General features: G+C 38.3%; 1 protein-coding gene across 5 annotated transcripts; it reads right to left on the reverse strand.

The window, feature by feature from the left end:
• Positions 1–1,915: 1,915 nt before the first annotated feature.
• On the reverse strand, positions 1,916–21,544 carry ABHD17B (abhydrolase domain containing 17B, depalmitoylase). Of its 5 annotated transcripts, none has more exons than XM_061470804.1 (5): positions 21,399–21,525; positions 19,545–19,627; positions 14,353–14,827; positions 4,333–4,512; positions 1,916–3,435 (listed from the first exon to the last, which is right to left on the reverse strand). In XM_061470804.1, the coding sequence occupies exons 3-5, from the start codon at positions 14,817–14,819 to the stop codon at positions 3,216–3,218; spliced, it is 867 nt and encodes a 288-aa protein (XP_061326788.1). In that variant the 5' UTR covers positions 14,820–14,827; positions 19,545–19,627; positions 21,399–21,525; the 3' UTR covers positions 1,916–3,215. The 5 variants fall into 5 exon arrangements, with proteins under 5 accessions (XP_061326788.1, XP_061326787.1, XP_061326786.1 ...); XM_061470803.1 differs by having other exon boundaries at positions 21,172–21,480; XM_061470802.1 differs by lacking the exon at positions 19,545–19,627 and having other exon boundaries at positions 21,399–21,544.
• Between the last annotated feature and the right edge of the window lie 56 nt (positions 21,545–21,600).

Here is a 21,600-nt window from a genome sequence, read left to right on the forward strand (position 1 = left end):
CCACTCCATGTCTTCACCCACAGTGAGGAGCAAAGGATCACCTCCCTTAAACTGCTGGCAAGTGTCTGGCTAATGCATCCCAGGATGTTGTCGTCTTTGGTGTAAGGGTGCACTGCCGGCTCATGGTTGGCTTGGTGTTGCTCACCAGTCCCCAGCTATGGTGGGAATCAGCTTTTCTGCAAAGCTGACTTCAAGCAAGCAGCTCCTCCTTACACAGGATGCTTTTTCCTCAGGTTGTCAAACACAACTTTCCTTATTTTCAGCTTTAAGATATTAACAATGCCTACAATATAACAAGAAAAATGTGTATCTGTACAACTTAGAATATTCCATAGTGAAAGGTACCAAGTAGCTAGCTGTGAACAATGTCATTCAATTAAAGAGCCCAAAAGTAAATATTTGATTTCTTTTTCCCCCTCTAATAAATAATTAGTGCAGATAATATTACGAGCAGCTAACTGAATATTCACTGGAATTCTTTGCTGCCAGAAGCAGACTGTAAATAGGGGAGGTTTTTTAATTATTTTTTTTTTTATGTATAGTTGGGAATGTGAGACAGCAAAACATGCCCCAAAATACCCCACCTTTAGAAGCTAATCTCATATTTTACAATAAATGAAGCTGGTTTTGAAGTTGTTTTGCCAAGCTTTCTAGAACTAACAAAGACAAGTTTACTGTCAAATATTTGTCTCCGAGAAAAAAAAAAAAAAAAAGAAAAAAAGACTGTGGTTCACAAAAATACTCTTTTCTTTTTCCCTAAAATACAGACATTGTCTTGTTAATGAATGCTGAATAAACTATTATTTATCTATTTATCATGAGACAATTGCATTTATAACTTAAAACAACAGCCCACTGTCAATTCCAGCAAAACTATGGTTTAACAAGACAATCATGATGCCAAGTGTTTTCCTCCTAGCTGCAACAGCTCAGAATCACTTTATGTTGCTAACAAGTTTATTGCCATAATACGATTCTCAATACGAACTAGGCTGTGCCTAAAAAACCCCAACTTTAATTCCTTCAATAAACAACTCAGATGAAAAAAATCTAGGTATAAAATAAAAATCAGATCAAACTGGCAAGAATTAACCAAGCAGAAGTGGGCCCAAAGAGACCTGAAGCTCTACCCAGCACCATAGTCCAGAACAGCTGCATCACTGAATTAAAAAAAGTGTGAGTCAGGCCTTTTGTTCTGCTTCAACAAAACACAGAAACAAAAGCAGTAAAACTGCTATGCCATCTTTTCTCTCTTTTCAACTGCAGAGTGCCATAATATTTGCTAGCACAATGGAATAGTTCTTGTGATGACACTAGATCATTTGCCTACAATTTGCAGTACTATCAGCCAATCTGGATCACTTACCCTTGCAGTTCTGTGTATAAGGTATGATGTAATAAAGCCAAGTTACATATCTGTTTAAGCACTCTAACTGTAAAATCTTGGATTAGGATGAAAATGTTTAAGTCTAATAACAGCCTGAATACTACTCTGAACTTCAGAACACACTGAAGCATACATGATCAGAAAAGACTAGCAAGAACGCTGTTGCTTTAGAACAAATTAAAATTTCTTTCCATTCAATTAACAAACCAAAGGACACAGGACAAAGTCACTGGTGAATTCAAATAAAGCTAAATTTGAATTCATTACAGAGGAACATTTATGAGTAGTTCTGCAGCAGAAAAACTGTATGCTGAAGAGCAGAAAATAGCATGAAGAGGCATGGGGATGGGAGGGTGATCACAATAGCAGCTGCTGATAAAGAAATGTGCCAACAGTTTGTAACAATGGGTTTCTGCTTTAGTTCTCAGATTTCCTAGACTAAATGGGGAAGTTGCTTATTATTTTTGATATTGCAAGCAACTGTTGCTATTTCTTACACTCAAAAAAAAAATTAAAGAGGAAAACAGCAAGTGTGTAATATTGTTTACTGTTAACCAACACATCTTATCCAAAATTTTCACAATACTTGAAGTTACATTTAAGTATACAATAGTTGCAATCACAAAAACCAAGCAGAACAATTAAACTACATAAGGCCTTGAAATCAGAAGCACAGTGTATTGTTGGAATATTATTTTGTTTACAAATCAGCTACATATAACTAAGTTTCTTTTTCATAGTTTTATTCACGTAAAATGCATTCAAGGGAAAGGCAACTTACAAAGTTAGTTGTTTATTTTACTATGTTAATAGAAAAAAGTCAACATTCTCTTCTTGCCCTCCACCCAGCCAATTAGTAAAAGTTTCCATACAACACTCAGAAAACAATAAGCTTTTACACTGAATATCCAAAAGTAAGCCTGATCAGACAACTGCATATTAGCAAATTGTTTATTACAAAGTTGGATAAGCATCCAGGTTCTTTATAATGAAATATTGCACCTCTACACAAACAATGTTTAAAACTACAAGGTCCACAAAGACTTCCAGGTTCTAAAAGTCTTACTGGTTTCAAAGTACTCAGTGACCTCAGTAGCCGTCATGTGAATGATATTTGCATTACAACAATGATAACTTGCAGCATTATTTTGGCAAGATTAGGACTGCTGAGAAGATGAGTAGGTAAATCTGTTTAATGTGAAAGGTAAGGGACAATACAAGAACAAAACAACTAAAGTACAACTAAGCACAAAAGATAAAAATATGGAAAGAGAGAGCTATTTTGACCACCTCCCCTATAACAGGGCATTGGTTATCCCCAGTGACTCTCTATTCTTATTACATACATAAGTATTTGCTTAAATTCCATGGTTATTACATTTTTATAGAACAACTGCTTAGAAGTCTGGTTTTTAATTTACACCTGTGCAACACAGTAAAGTCACAGTACATTTTGAGATGTTTAAAAAATATTTTTAAACTTGGTTTTGATATGCTAAAGCATTTGGCAACACCTTTACAGCATCTGATTTCTATAATTAAAATTTCATACAGTACTCCTTGTGATTTTTTTTTTTTTGTACATCTAAGAAGACAAAACCTCACACAGTAACATGAACTGCCAAGCTTGACTCCATGATCATGTAATTCCAGTTTATAGTACTGGCATTAAAACCTTCATTAATTATGTTGACAAATCATTACCTGTACATTTAATGAAGGCAACCAAGATGATTTGAAAACACAACCTTCAGGTTTTATGTTATATATTTATTAAGGCATGCAGTTCTGCAATGAAATGAAAAAGCATGTAAATCTACAAAGAAAATTATAAGTTCACCAGTTCATGTGACACAAACTGTTTTAATCTTTCAAGGTACTGTCCATAGAGTTCCACGTCATTATGGCCTGCTCCTTCTACCCACAGTGGTTCTACAGGTCTCTGGCAACGCTCAAACAATGCTAGGCCATGTGAAAAGTCAATTACTTCATCTTCAGTCCCATGGATTATTAGCACAGGAGATGTTATTTTAGAAATTTTATCAATGCTGTAAGAAAAAGATTACATCTATGAACACAGTGAGCTTTATTAGATCTTTTTGAAGGACCAGATGGTTGACTTAACTTTTCAATTACACACTGTAGTTTTAACAATTTAATTCTGAAGTTGTTTAAATCATTAGAAGATTAGATCTTAACAACACCCTGGAAGCCACTACAGAAGCACGTGTAAAGCCACACAGAAAGGAAAAACACTACTGGAAACTATTAGGATCGAATAACAGAGCAATCCATCTAGAAGGGATATTTGTTACCATGTTACATTAAAAACAAAAAAAGCCACAGGACTGATGAAAACATTAGTTCAGAGTCTTCCAGTAAAAAAGCGCTTGTCAGAAGTGAAAAAATCTTAGCACTTAAAGTTTGACCACTTATGGGGAAAAATGTCTTTGAAGTTAGATGCTTAAAAATACAAGTAGTTGTTTGAGTCAAGCATACAACTTTGTAATGGCCAGTAGTGGCATTAGTTCTGAAACACATAACAGGAATTTTCTTCAGTTAAGGTCTAGATAGCTTTTGAGTCTTTGCTGCTTATAGAAACATGCAAAAGACTGTTCATAGTTACCAAGATTAATAATACACTTGACTAAAACTGCTTTGTTACATTTAATGGTATTAGGGGTTATATAGGAAACTAAACACTTCTTTAACAGACACCCACTGAAATTATTAGAGATGTGAAAAACCTAGATTACAAAGTTCTGTAAACTCCTTTAAATCAAATGTTCTTCATTGATGTTATTCACTCTTTCCTTCAATGGTTTTTTAAACCTCCGAAAAAAAATTTCATAGAATTTGCCATATTACTAATTTCTTAGTCTAAAACTTCTATAATAAGGATGCATACAGAATAAATTAAAAAAAAAAAAAATCCTAAAACTTACTTTGGGAATGCATCAAAGCAATAGGTCTTCTTCGTATCAGGAAAAGCTACTCGCATTCCTGAGGTCAATGGAGAATGAAGAATTACAGCAGCACTTTCATACCTAGCAGCAAGATCCACAGATGGTACTGTTCCTATACTCTGGCCATATATAATCACATTTTCAGGGCGGATTCCGTACCTAGAAATTTAAAAATGTTAACCAAAGTGTCATATAAATTGAAACAGACAAAACTGCAACTACACAATTATGCAAAATAAGCATTTCTGAAGATTAATATTTCCTGAAGGTGACAAACTATGAAACAGGAGCTGGTAGAAGAACAAGCAGGTATATTCAAGCACATTCCTGACTTAAAGACACAATTATTTACTCTGTAGTTCCAGTAACATTTTTACCTTATGCCTCAATGATACTGAAATATGGTTTGTTTTGTTGTTTGTTTTTTTTAAATGCGGATTTGTGAATGCATTTGTGGCTTCCTCTTGAAAGCCTTTACTGCTAACCCTAGTGGACCTACAACAGAAAACCGATTAGAGCTTTGTTAACTCTATGGTTATTATCAAGCAGAGCATAATCAAGTATACAAAAATTTGGTTGGCTTTACTCTTCTAATACCCAATAAAACCTGCAAGCTGCTAATACTGGTCAGCAATTTAGTGGGACTTAAATCATGCCCAGATAATGCCCAGAGTAGTACACATTCTATGTAGTAGCAAAGATGCTTCTTTCTTATCATAGTTGATTTGACATGTAACCTAGCACCTAACCCACAATTAACACAGCCCTATAAGCAGTACAAAATTAAAGTTAAAGCCTCCTAGTAAGATGAAAACACTATTTTTTTTCTGTAATTAACCAAGATAAACAAAAGAGTCGTGAAATATTTAGTTAACATTTATACAAGTCATATCTAATATATTGTCCTGGTTTCAGCTGTAACAGTTGGTTTGTTGTTCGTTTTTTTTTTTTTTTTACTTCCTAGTAGCTGCTGCAGTGCTGTGTTTCAGCTTCAATCTGAGAACAATGCTGGTAACACACCAATGCTTTAGTTGTTGATCAGTAGCCCTTACCCTGATCAAGGACTTTTTCAGTCTCTCGTGCTCTGCCAGGGAGGAGGAGAAGCTGGAAGGAAGCAGACAGGACACCTGATCCAAACTAGCCAAAGGGGTATTCCACATCGCAGCACATCATGCCTAGTATACAAGGCGGGTGGGAGTCACCCTGAAGGGACCGATCGCTGGTTAGGTTGGGCTGGGTATCGGTCAGCAGGTCGTGAGCATTGCGCACCGCTTGTGGTTTGTTTTTTGTTTTGTTTTGTTTTTTTACCCTTTTTAGTGTTATACTCTCTACCCCTGTTATTTCCCTTGTAATAGCAGTTACCAGACTGTTCTTATCTCAGCCTGTGGAGTTTATGTTTTGATTCTCCTTCCCATCCTGCTTGCTTGGGGCGGTGAAAAAAGGGGAGAGTGAGTGAGCATCTGCATGGTTTTGAGTTACTGGATGGGCCTAAACCAGGACAGTCCTTTGTGCTGCCCAACATGGGGCACAAAAGGTTGAGATAACGACAGATCTGACCAGAGTGTGTCTAAACGTATCTGTGATAAGCATTCATTGTTTCAGAGTAACAGTCACTCATCACAATGTTGATTCATTTGCTCTCAGAGTTGTTGTGCTTGGTCTCACAGTTTTGTTATGTCACACCTTACTTGAAGCCAGTATTTGCTGTTTTGGTGTTTTTGCTTTGGGGCCTAGGCTAAAGTTCTCGTTTTGTTTACTTTACGATAATCACTTGTGATACAATAGAATTAGTGATCATGAAACTTATCTGGTATGTGTTCTCAGCACTGCCATCATCTCTATACTTTGAGAAGCACATAATGGGAATTATTAAGAATTACAGCTCTTTTTTCCCCACTCGGAGGGACATCCTATGGAGGAGACATCCTCCTGTGCCTTCCACTCCCCCACCAGGCTGATTACAATGGCATTTGAGAATTTTAAAGATTTTCAATATTCTTTGAATACCCTTGAAACCAGCCTGCTTCTTTTGCTGGGAGCCATCACTTTGTTGAATAAGGTTCAGGTCTTAAGATAGTTGTTTAACCTTAAATAAGAATACCACCTGGAGATCCTTCCCAAGGCTGGACAATCATGAGTGGCAGGGTGTGTGGGACAGTATAGGCAAGTACTTAGGCCAGTGTGGGCCTTTCCAGTGCTTTGGAACTTCACCACTGAACAAACGTAAAATCCAGAAAAGCTGGTGAAACACATAGGCAAGGTATGCTGTTGTCCTGGCAATACCAGACTGGGACAAATAACTACAACGTACTGGGGGGCTTGGCCTACACCTACAGAGCCCTGCTCAACTCTATCCAGTACCGTCAAAGGGAAAGCATCTCTGGACCTGATGGCAAAGCAACAGACAACAGGGCTATTTCATCCCCAGCAACAAGCTCAGCAGCCCCCCCAACACCAGTAGCAGGCACTGCAGCTGATCCTAAGTACCAATCTATGACAGTATCAATTGCCACTATAAGCAAGAAGAGATGCAACTCATGTAGTGAAGGAAGATGAAGAAGGCTCAATGTCAGAACCAGAGGGGGCAACACCTGAACAAGAGGAATTAGTACAAGAAACAGAGGAAGATGAAAAGGTAAGTTCTCACTCCCTGTCCTTGACAGAGCTGTGGAATATAAGAAAAGATTTCAGCTGTCCTATAGGTGAGCATACCATCACCTGGATATCCTGATGCTGGGACAATGGGGCCAACAGTCACAAACTAAAGGGTAAGGAAGCCAAGCAGCTGGGATCACTCACTAGAGAAGGGGGAATTGACATAGCAATTGCAAAAGGGAAATGAATCCTCAATCACTGGAGGTGGCTCTTGTCAGCTGTGAAGGAAAGGTTTCCCTACAGGAAGTATATGTCACTGAGGCAAGTGGACCACTTTATTACATGTGCTTTTCATGATGGAGATCATGAAATATTGTTCAGTATCTTACAAATATAGCTAATTATATGCTGTGTAGGTCACCAAACACTAAAAGTCAGTGAAGTCTAAAAGTCTTGAAATCAGGAGCATTAGGAAAAAAACATGTTTCACATGTATCAAGACATTCAAATTACCAGCCAACAAAACCCAAAAATTCACAAGTATTTTCCAGTAAGCCAGAAAATATATCCGGCATGTTACATCGATATGTAACAAACATTAAACATCTAGGAAGGTTTCAAGAACAACAATCACATTTAAGTATTACTAAAATATAAATATCACTAGCAGAACTCACTGAGCACCCCAATAAGCTTCCTAAATTTGCGCTAAAATCCACTGTTCACAGCTAACATTGTCTACTTAAATATTTATTTAAATTGTGCTCTGCTAGAGTGAAACATAGAAGCTGTAGAAGTATTAGCACGGATACAGATACATTCTATAAATGTATTAGGACTATGTAATTACTATCAGTGTTTTGTAGAAAGTTTCTAGGATCATAATCAAGAGATGTAAAACACTAAAGCTCAATCAGCAGCCGGGAACTACAGGCAAGCCCTCTACCTCACAACAGTTCTCAGAGAATAAAACAACATTGATTTACAAATATTTTCTTCACAACTCCAACACACAAAAATACAATAAATTAAAACTTTGATGTAAGGTCTTCGCTATTTCTGTAACTCTTCTGAAACACCCAAGAACAGCCTAGCATCTATCCTTTAATTTCCCAACTGAAAATAATTCAAATCACATTTATCCATTCTGAAAATACAGTATGGCTTTCTATCCCTTTTATAGGATCTGAACAAAACTCATTAGTACCTGACAATTTGCATCATTAGTATAACATGGAAATTGCTTAGCATGTTATAGCATAACATAGTTTTCAAAAAACCTTGCAAATTATCGCTCTGATATTTCCTTGTGTATTGAGTTTTACAAGATGCAGGCCATTGCACAGGAATTTAAACCAAAACTTAAAAGTATATTTTGCAGCATGTATTCTCTTCTTTAAGAGCCATATGCTGTTAGTAGCTGCTCTGATAACAAAAGCTCAAATGCTATAAAAACCGATGACATCTTTGAAAGCTCATTATGTGGATCATAGAGGTAACATAAACACTATTGTCTACTCTAATCTTAGATAACTTGTGTCAGAAGAGACGTTAAGTTCAGTTTGTTGTTTGTAATAGTGGGGATTTGTATGCTGTGGTTTTCTTATGGTTTTTTTTGGGGGGGGATGAGGGTGTTTTTTTGTTGGGTTTTTTTTTTTAAGCCATAATCACCAGAAAGGACCTTGGTACAAAGATCTTAAAAGCACCTGTGCAAATATGTACCTTCTCAGGGAAGGTGCTCTTCCTCGGGGACAAGCTATTCTGGACTGAATCTGGCATAAAATTCACATAGGTATTTTCTGCAGCTTAAAGGCTGCCCACAATATTTTTCTCCACAGCAACTGAGGTTTCAATTCTTTTAAATTCTTTTCAGATCTTTTTTGACCAAGACTTCATTCATCCTTTATGTTCATGCACCTACAGGCTACCTGCCTGCAAAGCATATGGAATTTGAAAAGCAGATTTTTAATATAACTAGATGTACCTCCATTGACATAAACTTGCCAACCTCCACACAGAATGTCTGAACACTCAAACTTCTGCCCTGTCATCATGCTAAAGGAAAAGGTTAGTATCCCTAGGAAACTAAGCTATTGCCAAACAGAAGGGAAACACTTTCCTGTTTGCATCCTCAGTCACATGCTGCCATTGAGCTTCACCAGCTCTTTTAGGAAACCAAATTAATCTCTTTTGGGAGTATAGGAGCAACTACTTTTCTGCTCCTTTGTGCTGGCTGTCTTAAGGGCCAAGCAAGAAATGACATGCTATTGGTGGGTGAAAGGAATGAGCAAGCCAGTAGATTGTTGTAACTATAGCATCAGAGCACTCCGTATAGTCAAGGCCGAAGTGAACATAGGGTGAATAATGAAGGCAGTATCCTCTTCTGCAAGCCTACATATGCTGATCAGACCTAGATGGTCTCTTGTAAAATAGGAAATCCTAAACACACTAAACTGATCTTTTCTGCTTCTCCAGGAAAACACCAATGAAATAAATTTCTTTTTCTCCTTTGTGACAGACTTCACAACATTCTGCAGCAGAAACTCTTTCACCATTTCCTTTATATTTCTGTCTTTCTAACAAGACCTTTTCTGCACTTTAATTGCATTAGTGGCTGTCCATCCTTCTCAACCCCTCTCTCCTCTTTTGTTTTCACAGAATCATAGAACAGTTTGGGTTGGAAGATGATCTAGTCCAATGAGGTTGCTCAAAGTGCCGTCCGACACTACCTTGAACGCTTTAATTGGATATTCATCACACATCACTTACACTGGATATTCACCATATTATATACTTTCATTGGATATACATCACATTATTAGTTTGCAATATGCAAACTTCAAAAATGAATGTCTGGTTGTAACAAGTGGTTTTTTGTTTTGGTCTTTTTTAAACTTAAGTTACATTCAACAGCCAAATGCCAGCCGAAATTACCATACTACACTTACAGGCTCTTAAAGAGTACCTGCTGTTTTGCCCTTGATATATTTAAGGGAGACAGAAAGCAATTCATCTTTTTACTTCTGAACTACTGTTAATCTAGAAGACTTGCTCACTTTACAATAATAAAGCATCTGTAAAAATCAGCGACAGAAGGGTACATTTTCAATAGTTCAGATTCACGCTAATGAAGAGCTATAGATGCCCCAGAGAGGCTACTGTTTGTGAAGCTAGTGCAACACATTTAGCCAACTGACAGCAGTGCTTGAGGCTCTTGGAACAAGGGGGAACATCCTTAGGGAATTTTCAACTCACATTTCAGGACCTTTTGTCATCATGCACATAACACACAAAATTGCATCTGCAAATTGCAGAACACAAAGGGCATGAACAATCTCCACACCTTTAACTATCAACATTCCAGGCCATAATAAGATTTGGGAACATACAGCTCTTCCTCAACTCAGATGCAGATTCCTCTTTTATGCAAGACAAAACAATGCTAGCAGAAACAGGAATTATGCCTTATGAGAGGCAAGCCCATTGATCACTTGGGTAGAATAAAGAAACTGCACCTCCTCTGCCTCTCTCATGATGGTTTGCCCTTTTCTGAACCTTACCATGCTGCTGGTACATTTGTCTTAATGGCAAGATTTCACTACAAATTGAGCTACTTTATCAATTTAAATAAAAGCTCAATTTAAACAAAAGCTTGATTTCTCTCCAATTATTCAAAATTAAGGTAACTTATTTTCTAGCAAAAACTCCCACCCTACTTTTGAATTAAAAAAAAAAAATAATAAACCAAACCAAACCAAACCAAAAACCAAAAAAGACTCACAACAGAATTTGTGAATTCCCTTCAACAGCGCAATCTGTTGTTCCTGGACAGAACAGGTCATTTCTACCTCACTTCTGGAGGTATATATTTTTCACACTTCTAGCTAACATCCAGATTTAGTTTTTTTATTCCAGTATTTAACTGTTCAAACTGCAGACATTCTGTCTACTTTGACACACCAGTCTGATGGTGAGATTTACCTTTCAATTTTTCAACTATTCTATTGTTCATGCTAAACAACAACAAAAAAAAGCATTATTTAGATTCTTAAAGGTAAATCTGATCACTAAGTAACTCCAACAAGTCTTCAAGTTTCTGAAGGAGTGCCACCTGCCCTGCATTTGCCTGGGGCTGGTTAAACTTTTCCACCCTTCCCAGGGTGTCATCAAAGGCCTTCAGAGACTAGGACAGCAGGAAATAGGCGTACACCAAAATGACTCCTGGCATTTCAACACTTCGTACCTATGACAGTCAGAAAAAGAATGTCCTCACTTGCAGCTTCTATATAGTCCGATGCACATGAATATGCAATGATGCACAACTTTCCCAAACATGATGGCAGTGAATCACCTTGCCTTCTTGCAGTCAGCATCCTCAGGCATAGCTACTGCTTCCTATTAAAATACTCAAAACAAGTGAAGAATAGGGCTACAATTCAGAATCTGCATCTGCCGTTTACCTCTTCTCATCTGCTGCCAAGTTATCTTTCCATATTAATTTATATGAATTATAATATTCACATGCCCTTACAGCAAAGTGGCGTTGGACAAATTTCACTAACACCCTCAATACTAGTATTCCAGACTATTTCACCCTAGGTGCCTAGTCTCCACTGGACAGGTACCCATTTACAGATGGCCATCTGGACTTTCCTTCAAGATACAAAATTTAACACACTAACGTATGTCCAACAAAAGCACATGTGTTGACTATACAATGAAGTCCTCATCAGCATTTTAGTTACCCAGAAACACCTTTTAAGACTAGGATCTATGATCCCATTTTGCAGAACAGGGAATGCAGGGAACTGTGGGTGGCTGTGATCAACCTTCGTTCCACAAAGGTAATTTCTCCATTCCGTTCTTCATCCCATCACAATCTGTGAGGTACACTTTAAAAGTCTATGATCCCTTTCTTCTTTCATCCCATCAACATGAATTTCAAAGGAGTTACAGGTATACCTATATATGTCCTGCAAACAAGCCACTGAATAAATTTGTTTTTGCAGAACACTTGCATTATAAAACACTAAAGATGGTGCCAGGGTAACACTGACAGAACAGGCTATACTAGAAAGGTGAATCAATGCTGCATCAAATGCTCAAAAGATGCATTCTGGTCTAGATATTCAGCAAGTATTTAAACACAGCTGAACACTGTCTCAGGGCTCGAGAGAGTAGCATAGACTGGTAACCAAACTCTGTAAGCCAGCATATCCAGAGTCATGTAGCAGGGAGAACTTCAGTACCTTCAGCGTTCAGATGGAAGGACAAGACTAGGTCTGCCAATTCGGAAGTTGCTGAAAGTGCCATAGTAGAAACTAGTAACACCAATCACTTTTTAAGCATGGGAAAAAAAACATCAGTTAATCTTTGCAAAATCCAGAAGTTGGGTAGATCAATCCAAGCTCTATACACTCTACAGAATTATATATTTCTGAAGGAGGTTTTGACACATTTTTATGAAAGCAGCAAATAGAAGTGAGGTGAGGTCACTCCTGAGTGAAGAGGAACAAGCAGACAGATGTAGAAGGTATTTAGTCATTCCCCCACAACAATGTCTGTTCAGCAAAGGGGATGTTCAGACAGGGTATTATAATGAACAACCTTATTTAATTAGTGAAAGTACACTATGTACAGTTCAAGAATGGAGGCAAGAATTCAAGTTGCAATCACATTTTCTATTAAGTTTTCAATCAGAAATTTGTTAAGGAGAGGAAGAGACAATAATTACAAATTAGTTCATAAAAAGAGCCTGTAAACTGACAAACAAATAATTAAGTCTCACCATCTAGTTCTCTTCAATTTTCTGGTACATTTAAGCAATTCAGAACATCATCCACATTGCTCAAAATGGTATTATGGTTTTGGTCAGTGTTACTGGGTATTTCAAGAAGTGGCTATCTTTCAGATCACCTATCAACTACAAACCATGGTCACTCATGCACCTGCTGCAGCTCTTGGTTTACAGACTGGATCTAGTTATATCTCAACTTTCCACCGCATTCAAACATATGCCTAAACCTAATCTAACAATACAGTACATGTTTTTGAATATGAGGGTGAACACGTCCCCTGTGGTTGTATGAGGTTTATGATAATAAGTATTCTTCCTAGTTTAATATGTGAATAAAAGATACTTCAAAGAGGTATCACACATTTGTCATAATGCAAAAAAAAAAAAAATTGCAAGACAACATGTGTGTTTAAAACACTGAAAAGTGATAATCCACTCCAAAGCAATAGGAAAATAGCTAATATTATATTGATCAAGCTCTAAATTCACTGCAACAACTACCAAGCTCCAGAATTTAAAGTTTTTATGCATGCCCTTGCACTACATCACATCCCTGATATTATATAATTAAACAAAATGCTGAAGTTATAATGATCAAACCATAACATCCTGCTCCACATTAAATTCAGATTTTCACAGCTTTTTGGTGCTAAATACACAATATGATGGGACTTTTTTGATGAACATCTATTCTTATTATTGCATAGTATTTTAAATAAATCTTTGTAATTTGTAACACAAGAAGAATATTGCTCTAAATGGAAAAAAACATACTGAAAAATGCTCTCAAACTTCAGAACTGGGTACTTCATAGTGTATTTATGTGGTGCCTATGATTCTTACCCATATGAGAGAATGCCTCCAGAGTGTTACATATTACTATTTTATCTCCCTAAAACCATAGGTTTAGAATCCAGAAATTGATGAAATAATATCCTTCCAATTTACACCTTCTTCTTTGTCCAGTTTTAACCTATTTCAGCTTACACCACCAATTAAAATACCTGGATTTTATTCCCACTATAATGTATTTACATGGCTCAATTATGACCTCTCCCATGCAGTATTTTGCCAAGATAAAAAACTTTTTTTTTTAATATAGAAACCTATCTTTAGAAACGCTGTGTGAATTCTGGAACAAAGGTGGTATGAACACTATACAGTAATCCAGAGCTTCACCAAGTTCTCTCATAACAGCTTTTCCACAGTCCTTCTCTACAAAAAACAGTAGGTGATGGAATTGTCTGAAAAAACAACACGCATTCTCCCTCTCCCACATCACAACAGTGGTTTAGTTAGCGTGGAACTGATTATTACAGGTTTTTTTCATCTTTTGATATTTACAGCTGAGAAGATCCCAAATTGTGACACATAATCTTCTAGTCAAGACTGAAACATACCTTAACAAATTTCATTCAGTTTTAATTTTTCTAGTATTCCAATACTATATACTAATCCTTCACAGTACTAACAACAACTTCAGCATATGGCACTACCAATCAGCTTTAATCCTAAAATACAGCATTTCTGTTTAAACTACAAATGCAGATTAAGTACAACCATTTGAAGAGCATGCTGTAAAAGAAAAATAGCAACTAATGTCTTACCTTGTCCTGAGGGCCACCCAAGCAGCATCAATGTCAGCATACAGATTCTTCTCTGTTGGCTTCCCAGAACTTGCACCATATCCAGAATAATCATATGAGAATATGTTGCAATTAATTCGTGAACCCAGTCCTATGTAAAAGCTGCTCATCTGACCCAGGTCAACAGCATTCCCATGTGAGAAGAGTAAGGTATACTTGGCGTTAGGTGAGCAACGCACAAACATACAGGCAATCCTGTTACCTTTACTTGTTCTAGTCATGAAGCACTCAATGGCATCTTTTTCTCTAGAAGAATATTGCCAGTCTGCTCGCTCTGAGAGATGTAAAGTCCAGCGACTACCACTCTCATCACACATCAGTGTGTATGTAGGATCAGGAGGCAAGAATGCCAGTTTGGAGGCAATTTTCCCGGGGCATGGTGGACAACAGAACAGGCAACACAGTTCACTAAACGAAAGATTATTCATCTTCTTGGCTGAAACAGGAAGAGAGAATGGTATCAGTTTCTAGTTACAATTCTATATATATAAAAAAAAGAAAACTCATGCAGAATGTGAACATAACCCCTCCAGAATACATAATTTTAGTGGAAATATTTAACAAAACACAGATTTAAATATACACATATAAATTTCTACACAATAGCTTATTTTTATATCATCAGCTACTTTAGAATGAGCATATTATTAAAGAAGGGTGATAACTCTAAAAGCTGTCAGATATTAAAACTAAAATACGATTATCCAGGAGAGAACAAGCTTAAATTTCAGAGTTTCTTTGGAGGAAATGAAGTTCCTAATCTTAAAGCCATAAAGAGAAATGTGCTTCCCTTGACAAATATGTATCTTATAAAGAACAATAAAAATATTTTGGAGTGTTTGCAGCATACTATGGCTATACAGGTTTCTGCAGCCAAAAAACACTACAGCATTTCCTAAATACAGAGAATGTAGTGCAATCATGACTTATAAGCTCCTGTAAGCAGTATCATAAATATGAAAGGTGCATGAAAGTCAAAACTCAGAAGACAAAACAAGATGCTTCTACTGGCTTAGCAAACACTATAGACCCTCACTACACTAAAATCCACCCATGACCTCCTCCTTGCTGCACATACTGGCTGACATAAATGTTTCCAAACCCTTCAAAGAAATTATTAGCTAAGGTTTCCCATATTGCACTTAGGAATTCAGATTATATTAATAACATGACTATTTTTATTCCATGCTTTAACAATACCATCCCAAACCAAATGCTCTATTACAGGTATTTGTCAAAGCATTACAACCTATACTGCCAGTTCAAAGCATTGGCTAACAGAGGAAGAGGAGAAAAAGAAAACGTAAACACACATATACCTAAAACAAGCTAGGTATACAAGATACACTCGCCCCAAAAAGCAGACATTGTGTCCTCTTAATTTACAGCAGGAAGAAGAGGGGAGGGAAGGAGGAAGGAAATTCTTTGTTGAGACAGTACTTTTTCTCAGGGGTAGGAAGAGTGGTAGAATCTGCCAAGAGCCATGCTGGAAACCAGCACACCTAAGACAGGTATTTACACTACTTTTCTAGTGTTAAGGCATCTGACACTTCATCTCAATTTTAACTTTTCCATTCCAGGTCTATCCACAGGTCTCAAGCTCAGTTTTTGCCAGGTCACTGCAAACAGAAACAGTTTCATGTATAAGCTTTGAATGCTAGATACAAGTTTACAAATGGGAACTACATAAGCTGATTTCTTATGTCCACAGTCCCATGTTTTTTTCAGGTATACTTTGGTAACCCAATAACAAAATCTTACTGCTGAGTATAATGCTTGATGGTATTTAGATCATATTTCAGTTTGTCCTCCAACTTGCACATTTTTCGTGCCTGTACAAATTTCTTCATAGAAAAGCCTCAAGAACACTGCTGTAAGAATTGCTGAATATAGATTACAGATCAACTCTGTATTTTGGACATGTGAATGATCTCTTCCTTCTGGTAGAGTCTGAATGCATACTGCATACAGAGCTACACAGAGTATACTTGTAAAGTAGTAAACAAGACAATCTGATAAACAGCATAAGCATTCTTGGAATACTACTCCTTTTTGTAGGGCACAAACCCGTTTTTTTTTTTGCAAAGGCTACTACAGCCAAGTGCTTTCACCCAAAGTCTCCAGTTTTCTTCAAAACAGAGGGAAAAATCACAGACCCTTAGCTACGGGTCACCAACACTACCAATTTAGAGATGGCAGGAAGGGTGTACTGATCACCTCCCATAAAAAGATGATCTCTTAAATTAAGACCTAAATGACCATATTTCTGCCAGCTAAAGAAACAACAACCTCATGTATTTATGTAATCATCACAAGTAGTTATTCAAATTTGAAATAGCTCACCTGATCCCTTTCAGGCGAGATTCAAGTTTAATTTTAATGTACAAGTCAGGACAAGTGGAAGAGGTCTAAGGATTGACAAAAGGCTTGGTCTACCTTATGCACAGGAAACAATCTATTTTTCCTTCTTTATTTCTCTTACAGCTGTGGGCACCAAAGGAGACACTTCTTTCACCTCTACTAAGAAAGTTCACATTCACATAAAAACTGCTTTGATGCCTCAACAGGCTTTTTCTGCAAGACCTACTATTCAACCACACTTCTATTTCTATCAGAAACGATTAAACCCATCTGTTCCAAGTAAATTTCCCACCTTTCAGAAAAGCTGAAGGCTAAAGCTAGATACTACAATTTATTCGAGGGGAAGAGGGGGAATATTATTTTATGCAAACAATTTGGAAAAATATGTACCTCCAGAAGTGAGGTATAAATAGCCTGTTCTGCCCAGGAACAACAGATTGCGTTCTATTCCAGCATATAACAATAGCTGCAGGATTTCTTACTTGCTTCCCGATTCACTTGTCAGAAAAAACTAAAACTAAAACAGGAGTTTGCATTATTTATAACTATAAACAACCCAGCAACACTACAAACATTATCTCACTGAGAAATTGTTTGCTATTTGTCAAAGTAATTTCAGAAGACTGGAAACTGGCCTGTGGAATTCACACACAGGGCAGTACTGCAGTAACCACAGTTAATCAGCTGAGGTGGTACTGTGCCCCCAGGATAGCTTAAATGTGCTAAAAATGGGCTGTTGCCACATGTGGCAAATGACTTATGCTGAAGACCATGACTTAAGTATTATTTCTTCCCTATGCTACACAGTAATGCAGACTTCACATAATGTCCATTTAATTCAGTGGAAACTGTCTACTGAAATTGCAGATCCTGATTCCAGAGTCATTCTCCATCTAAATCACAGCTAGCAACATCCCGTTTCTTTAAAACAAATACTTGCTACTTTCTTCTCTCAGAAGACCCAAGAAAAACAGCAGATCTCTAGTATCGTTAATTGAACAAGTCTAACACAAAACACCTATTGAACTTCCTCAGGAGAATATCTTCAACTAAACGCAAACAACGTTTCCATTATGCTGGAGCTGGTTTGTCATTCACTGAATTCACACGAGTGTGTTCTTAACCTCCAGATCGGTAATGGAACCAGGATGCGAGAGTCCCCAAAGTGTATACAGTAATTCAGGTATCACTGTTTAAAAGCTCAACTGAATCAGCATTTCAGCGTAGTAGTTATCCACCAGATGTCATAATTTCACTTCAACTAAACAGGCATAATCTTTCCTCAAAAAGTATACTGTTCAATGAGGGATTAAAATGAATGTTACCCCCAAAAGTGTTGTTTTTTTTTTTTAATGTTCTTAATGTTAGAAAAAAACATACCATGATTTGCTAACGATTCATCCTGCCAAAAATTATTCCAGTAAAAAGTCACGAAACCCTCTTCATTTAGCATCACCTAATCTTGGTAAAAGTTCTGGCGATCAACAGTCTTAAGAGATTGATTATTTTATTTAGTCCAAAATATAACTTATGGAAAGTGAGCAAGGTATCATAAAGTGAATTGCATTAAAAAGCACTCTAATAACAAATGGGCTTGATTTAGCTGGACTCCTACTGAAGCCTGGCAAAAACAATACTGACCACAAATTACCTTAATGATACAGTTCCACAAGTACAGAGGAGTAACTTTAAATTTGCCTAAGATATCTTGTGAATACTTAAGTTATAGTCTTAACACCTTCTGAGCATGTACGATGTAAATCTCTGTGCTCATTACAGTAGCATCACAGAGATCAACACATCCCAACAACATAACTATTTCACCTTCTATTTATCATTTCAGTACTAATAAAGCAGCCAGCGCTGTTTTGCATTGCAAACACAGTTCCTAATGCTGGCAAAATTGGTAACAAAAAAACAAATAAACAAACAAAACAACCCCAAAAATGAAAAACACCAAAACACACATACACACAAAAATATATAATATATACATCTATCCTTTAATTTCTATGGAAAATGTACTTTAATTTTAAATGGGAAAATTCTCTGGAAGAAACTGTGGAAAAGTGGAACTTCTACTATTACACAAAGAAAAGCTAAAAAATAAAACAGAACGCAAGTGTTATCACCCACCCACTCTGGGATAGCTTTTAAAAGGAAGGCCAGATTACTTTATCAAATTTATCTCTAACTCTCTTGTGAATAAAAAAGTAACATAGAAAATGATAAATGCATCCACAGGCAGTAATTTCAATTCATTCTTCAGCAATTAACCTTTTCATTAAGGCTGACAGAAGAGGGGGAAGTCTATATAACCTGAATGAACACCTCAAATATTTATTTTGTGATTCTTAGGATAACACAAATGTAGCTCTTTCATGTAAGCAATTATTCCTGTCTTCCTCCTTCTGCAAATCACAACAAGAAAGTGGCTCCCACTATTCACATCTTCAAGTACTTCACTATGTATTAGCCTCAAAAGCCAGCCCTTGAAAACATTTATCTAGAAATCTTGTATTTACATTAAATATAAATTATTCTAATTGTAAATCGAAATTAAATTACTTATTTCATAGGAACTATTCAAAAGAGCAAAGTCAGACTTGTAAATATAGCTCCTGGTTTGTAAAGTTTAGTGGTGCTCTAACTGTAACAAAAGCACAGTATTCAAATTGTTGGGGTTTTTCGTTTGGTTTTGTTCTTTTTTTGTTGGTTTTGTTTTGGGTTTTAATCATAATGTTTCATTATATACTGCTGAATTAAGAAACTAAGGAATAAAAGACACTCACCCTTTCGCTGAACACAAAGCAATGAAAACTTGAGTTCAAGCCGTTACTGAAGTACCCATATTTATTTCAACACCTGCATTACACTAAAAATGGAATAGAAGGGTATGAATATCCTCCAACTACTTCAACAGCAAAAGTAACAGAATATTTAGTGGGGGGAAACAAAGATAAAAATCAGTGTCTGATTAAGTATTACATAAAAGGATTAAAGTAATTATTAAGAAAGAATACACAGGAAGTCTGGAAAAGAACACAAAGGACATCTATTCAATAACGAAAAAGCCATACCAAGAAATATGGTGAAGCAACTTTTTGAGGCAGTTTTCAAAGAGCAAAGTGACCTACATAAAACCAGAGAAGTCTGATAGGTTCAAACCTTCATTTTGGCTAGTCTGCTTTTAAACAAATAAACTGCTTTACTATGCTTATAAATTCTAGCAATATTATAAAGTTTAACTTGCATATATAGAGACCTCCTGCTTACTTTGTATACCCAAAACCTAATAGCAAAGTTGAGAAGTGAAAGGGAATACAGCAAACACATGAAAAATCTAGCCATTCCTTCTCACTTAAAGAACAAGCCAACCCTCTAAAGAGCCCAGCCAGACAGCTGTGTGATTAAGTCAGATTACATAATGTTCTGCATCCTCCAAGCAAGACTCTGCACCATGGAACTTCTCTGCTAAAGCCATCTGTAGCCTGACGGGCGTTGAAGCCCCCTCTTGTATTTCAAACACATCAATCTGGTGCTTCACTGCACCAGCCGGTCAATCACTAAGAAGCAGCTATGCTTTTAAAGCCTCTGTTCATATGCTACTATTTTGGTTTCTCCAGTCGTGTATTCTTCTAGTTACCTTCTGGCCAAATACTTTAAACTTTTAAAATAGTAATACCACAGAGCAATTTTAAGGCCAGCGCCACTCCCACCTCAAACAGCAGAAGCTGAAGAAATACATTAAATCGGGCTCGTAAAAACTAAATGAACTCTTCAGGTGTCTGTATCTAAGAACTCTGCAGAAGTCAACATCGCTTACGAGGAGGCACTATTTAAACCCGCTAAACGCCAGTATTTAACATGCGTTTAAGAAGTCAGCGCGCCTGTTTCCCCAACAAAGGCGGCCACGGCAATACCACGGAGCCGGGAGCCCCGGGTCAGGCCGCTCACCCCCGACCCTCTGAGCAGGCGACACCCCCTCGCTGGGAGCACCGAGGCCGGCAGGGCAGAGGCCCCCGAGCCTGCCCCGAGGCCCAACCCCCACGTCCGGTTCGGGCCCGAGACCCGTACCGCCGCCTGCCTCCCTCCCTGAGGGGAAGCCGTTGACTACCGCGGCCCTTCCTCCTGCCCCATGCCACAGCTCCACAGGGGAGCCGCCGCACGCCTGCCTCAGACAGCGGCGAAGTACTGCGAACAGGAGAGGAGAGCAGAGAAGCGGCCGGACCTGCCGAGGGGCCGGCTCGCCGCCACACCTCGGGAGCGGATCCTCGAACCGCAACACCACCACCAGCGCCGAGCTGGGCCCCCGCTGGTTGTTCCCCACCACCCCTTTACGGCAAGGTGCCAATCCGCGCAGACCCCGGTCCTGGTGCCGCTGCTGCCGGAGGTGGGAGGAGGGGGCACAGCCCGTACCTGCACCTGGCGCTCCTGTGGGAGGCGGCGGCCCCACGCTTCCCCAACCTCCGCTGCTCAAGCCCCGGCCAGCGGGGGGATGGGTGCCGGTTGTGCTGAGTAACGGCAGGCAGCTATCAGCTCCCCGACCGGCTCCCGCAGCTCTGCAGCCGCGCTCCGCGGTAGTGAACACGCGTCCCCCGGGAAGCTCCTCTCCGCGCGGCCTACAAGCCCTGCACCCGCCTCACCTCTCCGAGAGACTGCATCGGACCGAGCGGCTACCTAAGCGGCCAAGGGGGCGACGGGCGGGAGCCGGTCGCAGTGCACCAATGGGAGCGCAGCCCGCAGCGCCGTGCCTGCCGCTGAGGCTCCGCCTAGGGGCGGGTGGGAGGGAAGCAGCCGGGAGGCAGCGAACAGTGGTGGGTGGAGGGGTTAGAGAGACGAGGCTGC

This window comes from Pezoporus flaviventris, unplaced genomic scaffold (genome assembly GCF_033815535.1).
Source record: "Pezoporus flaviventris isolate CSIRO_AGI_PZ_B2104156 unplaced genomic scaffold, CSIRO_AGI_Pfla_v1 ptg000064l, whole genome shotgun sequence".
NCBI classification, from domain to species: Eukaryota; Metazoa; Chordata; class Aves; order Psittaciformes; family Psittacidae; genus Pezoporus; species Pezoporus flaviventris.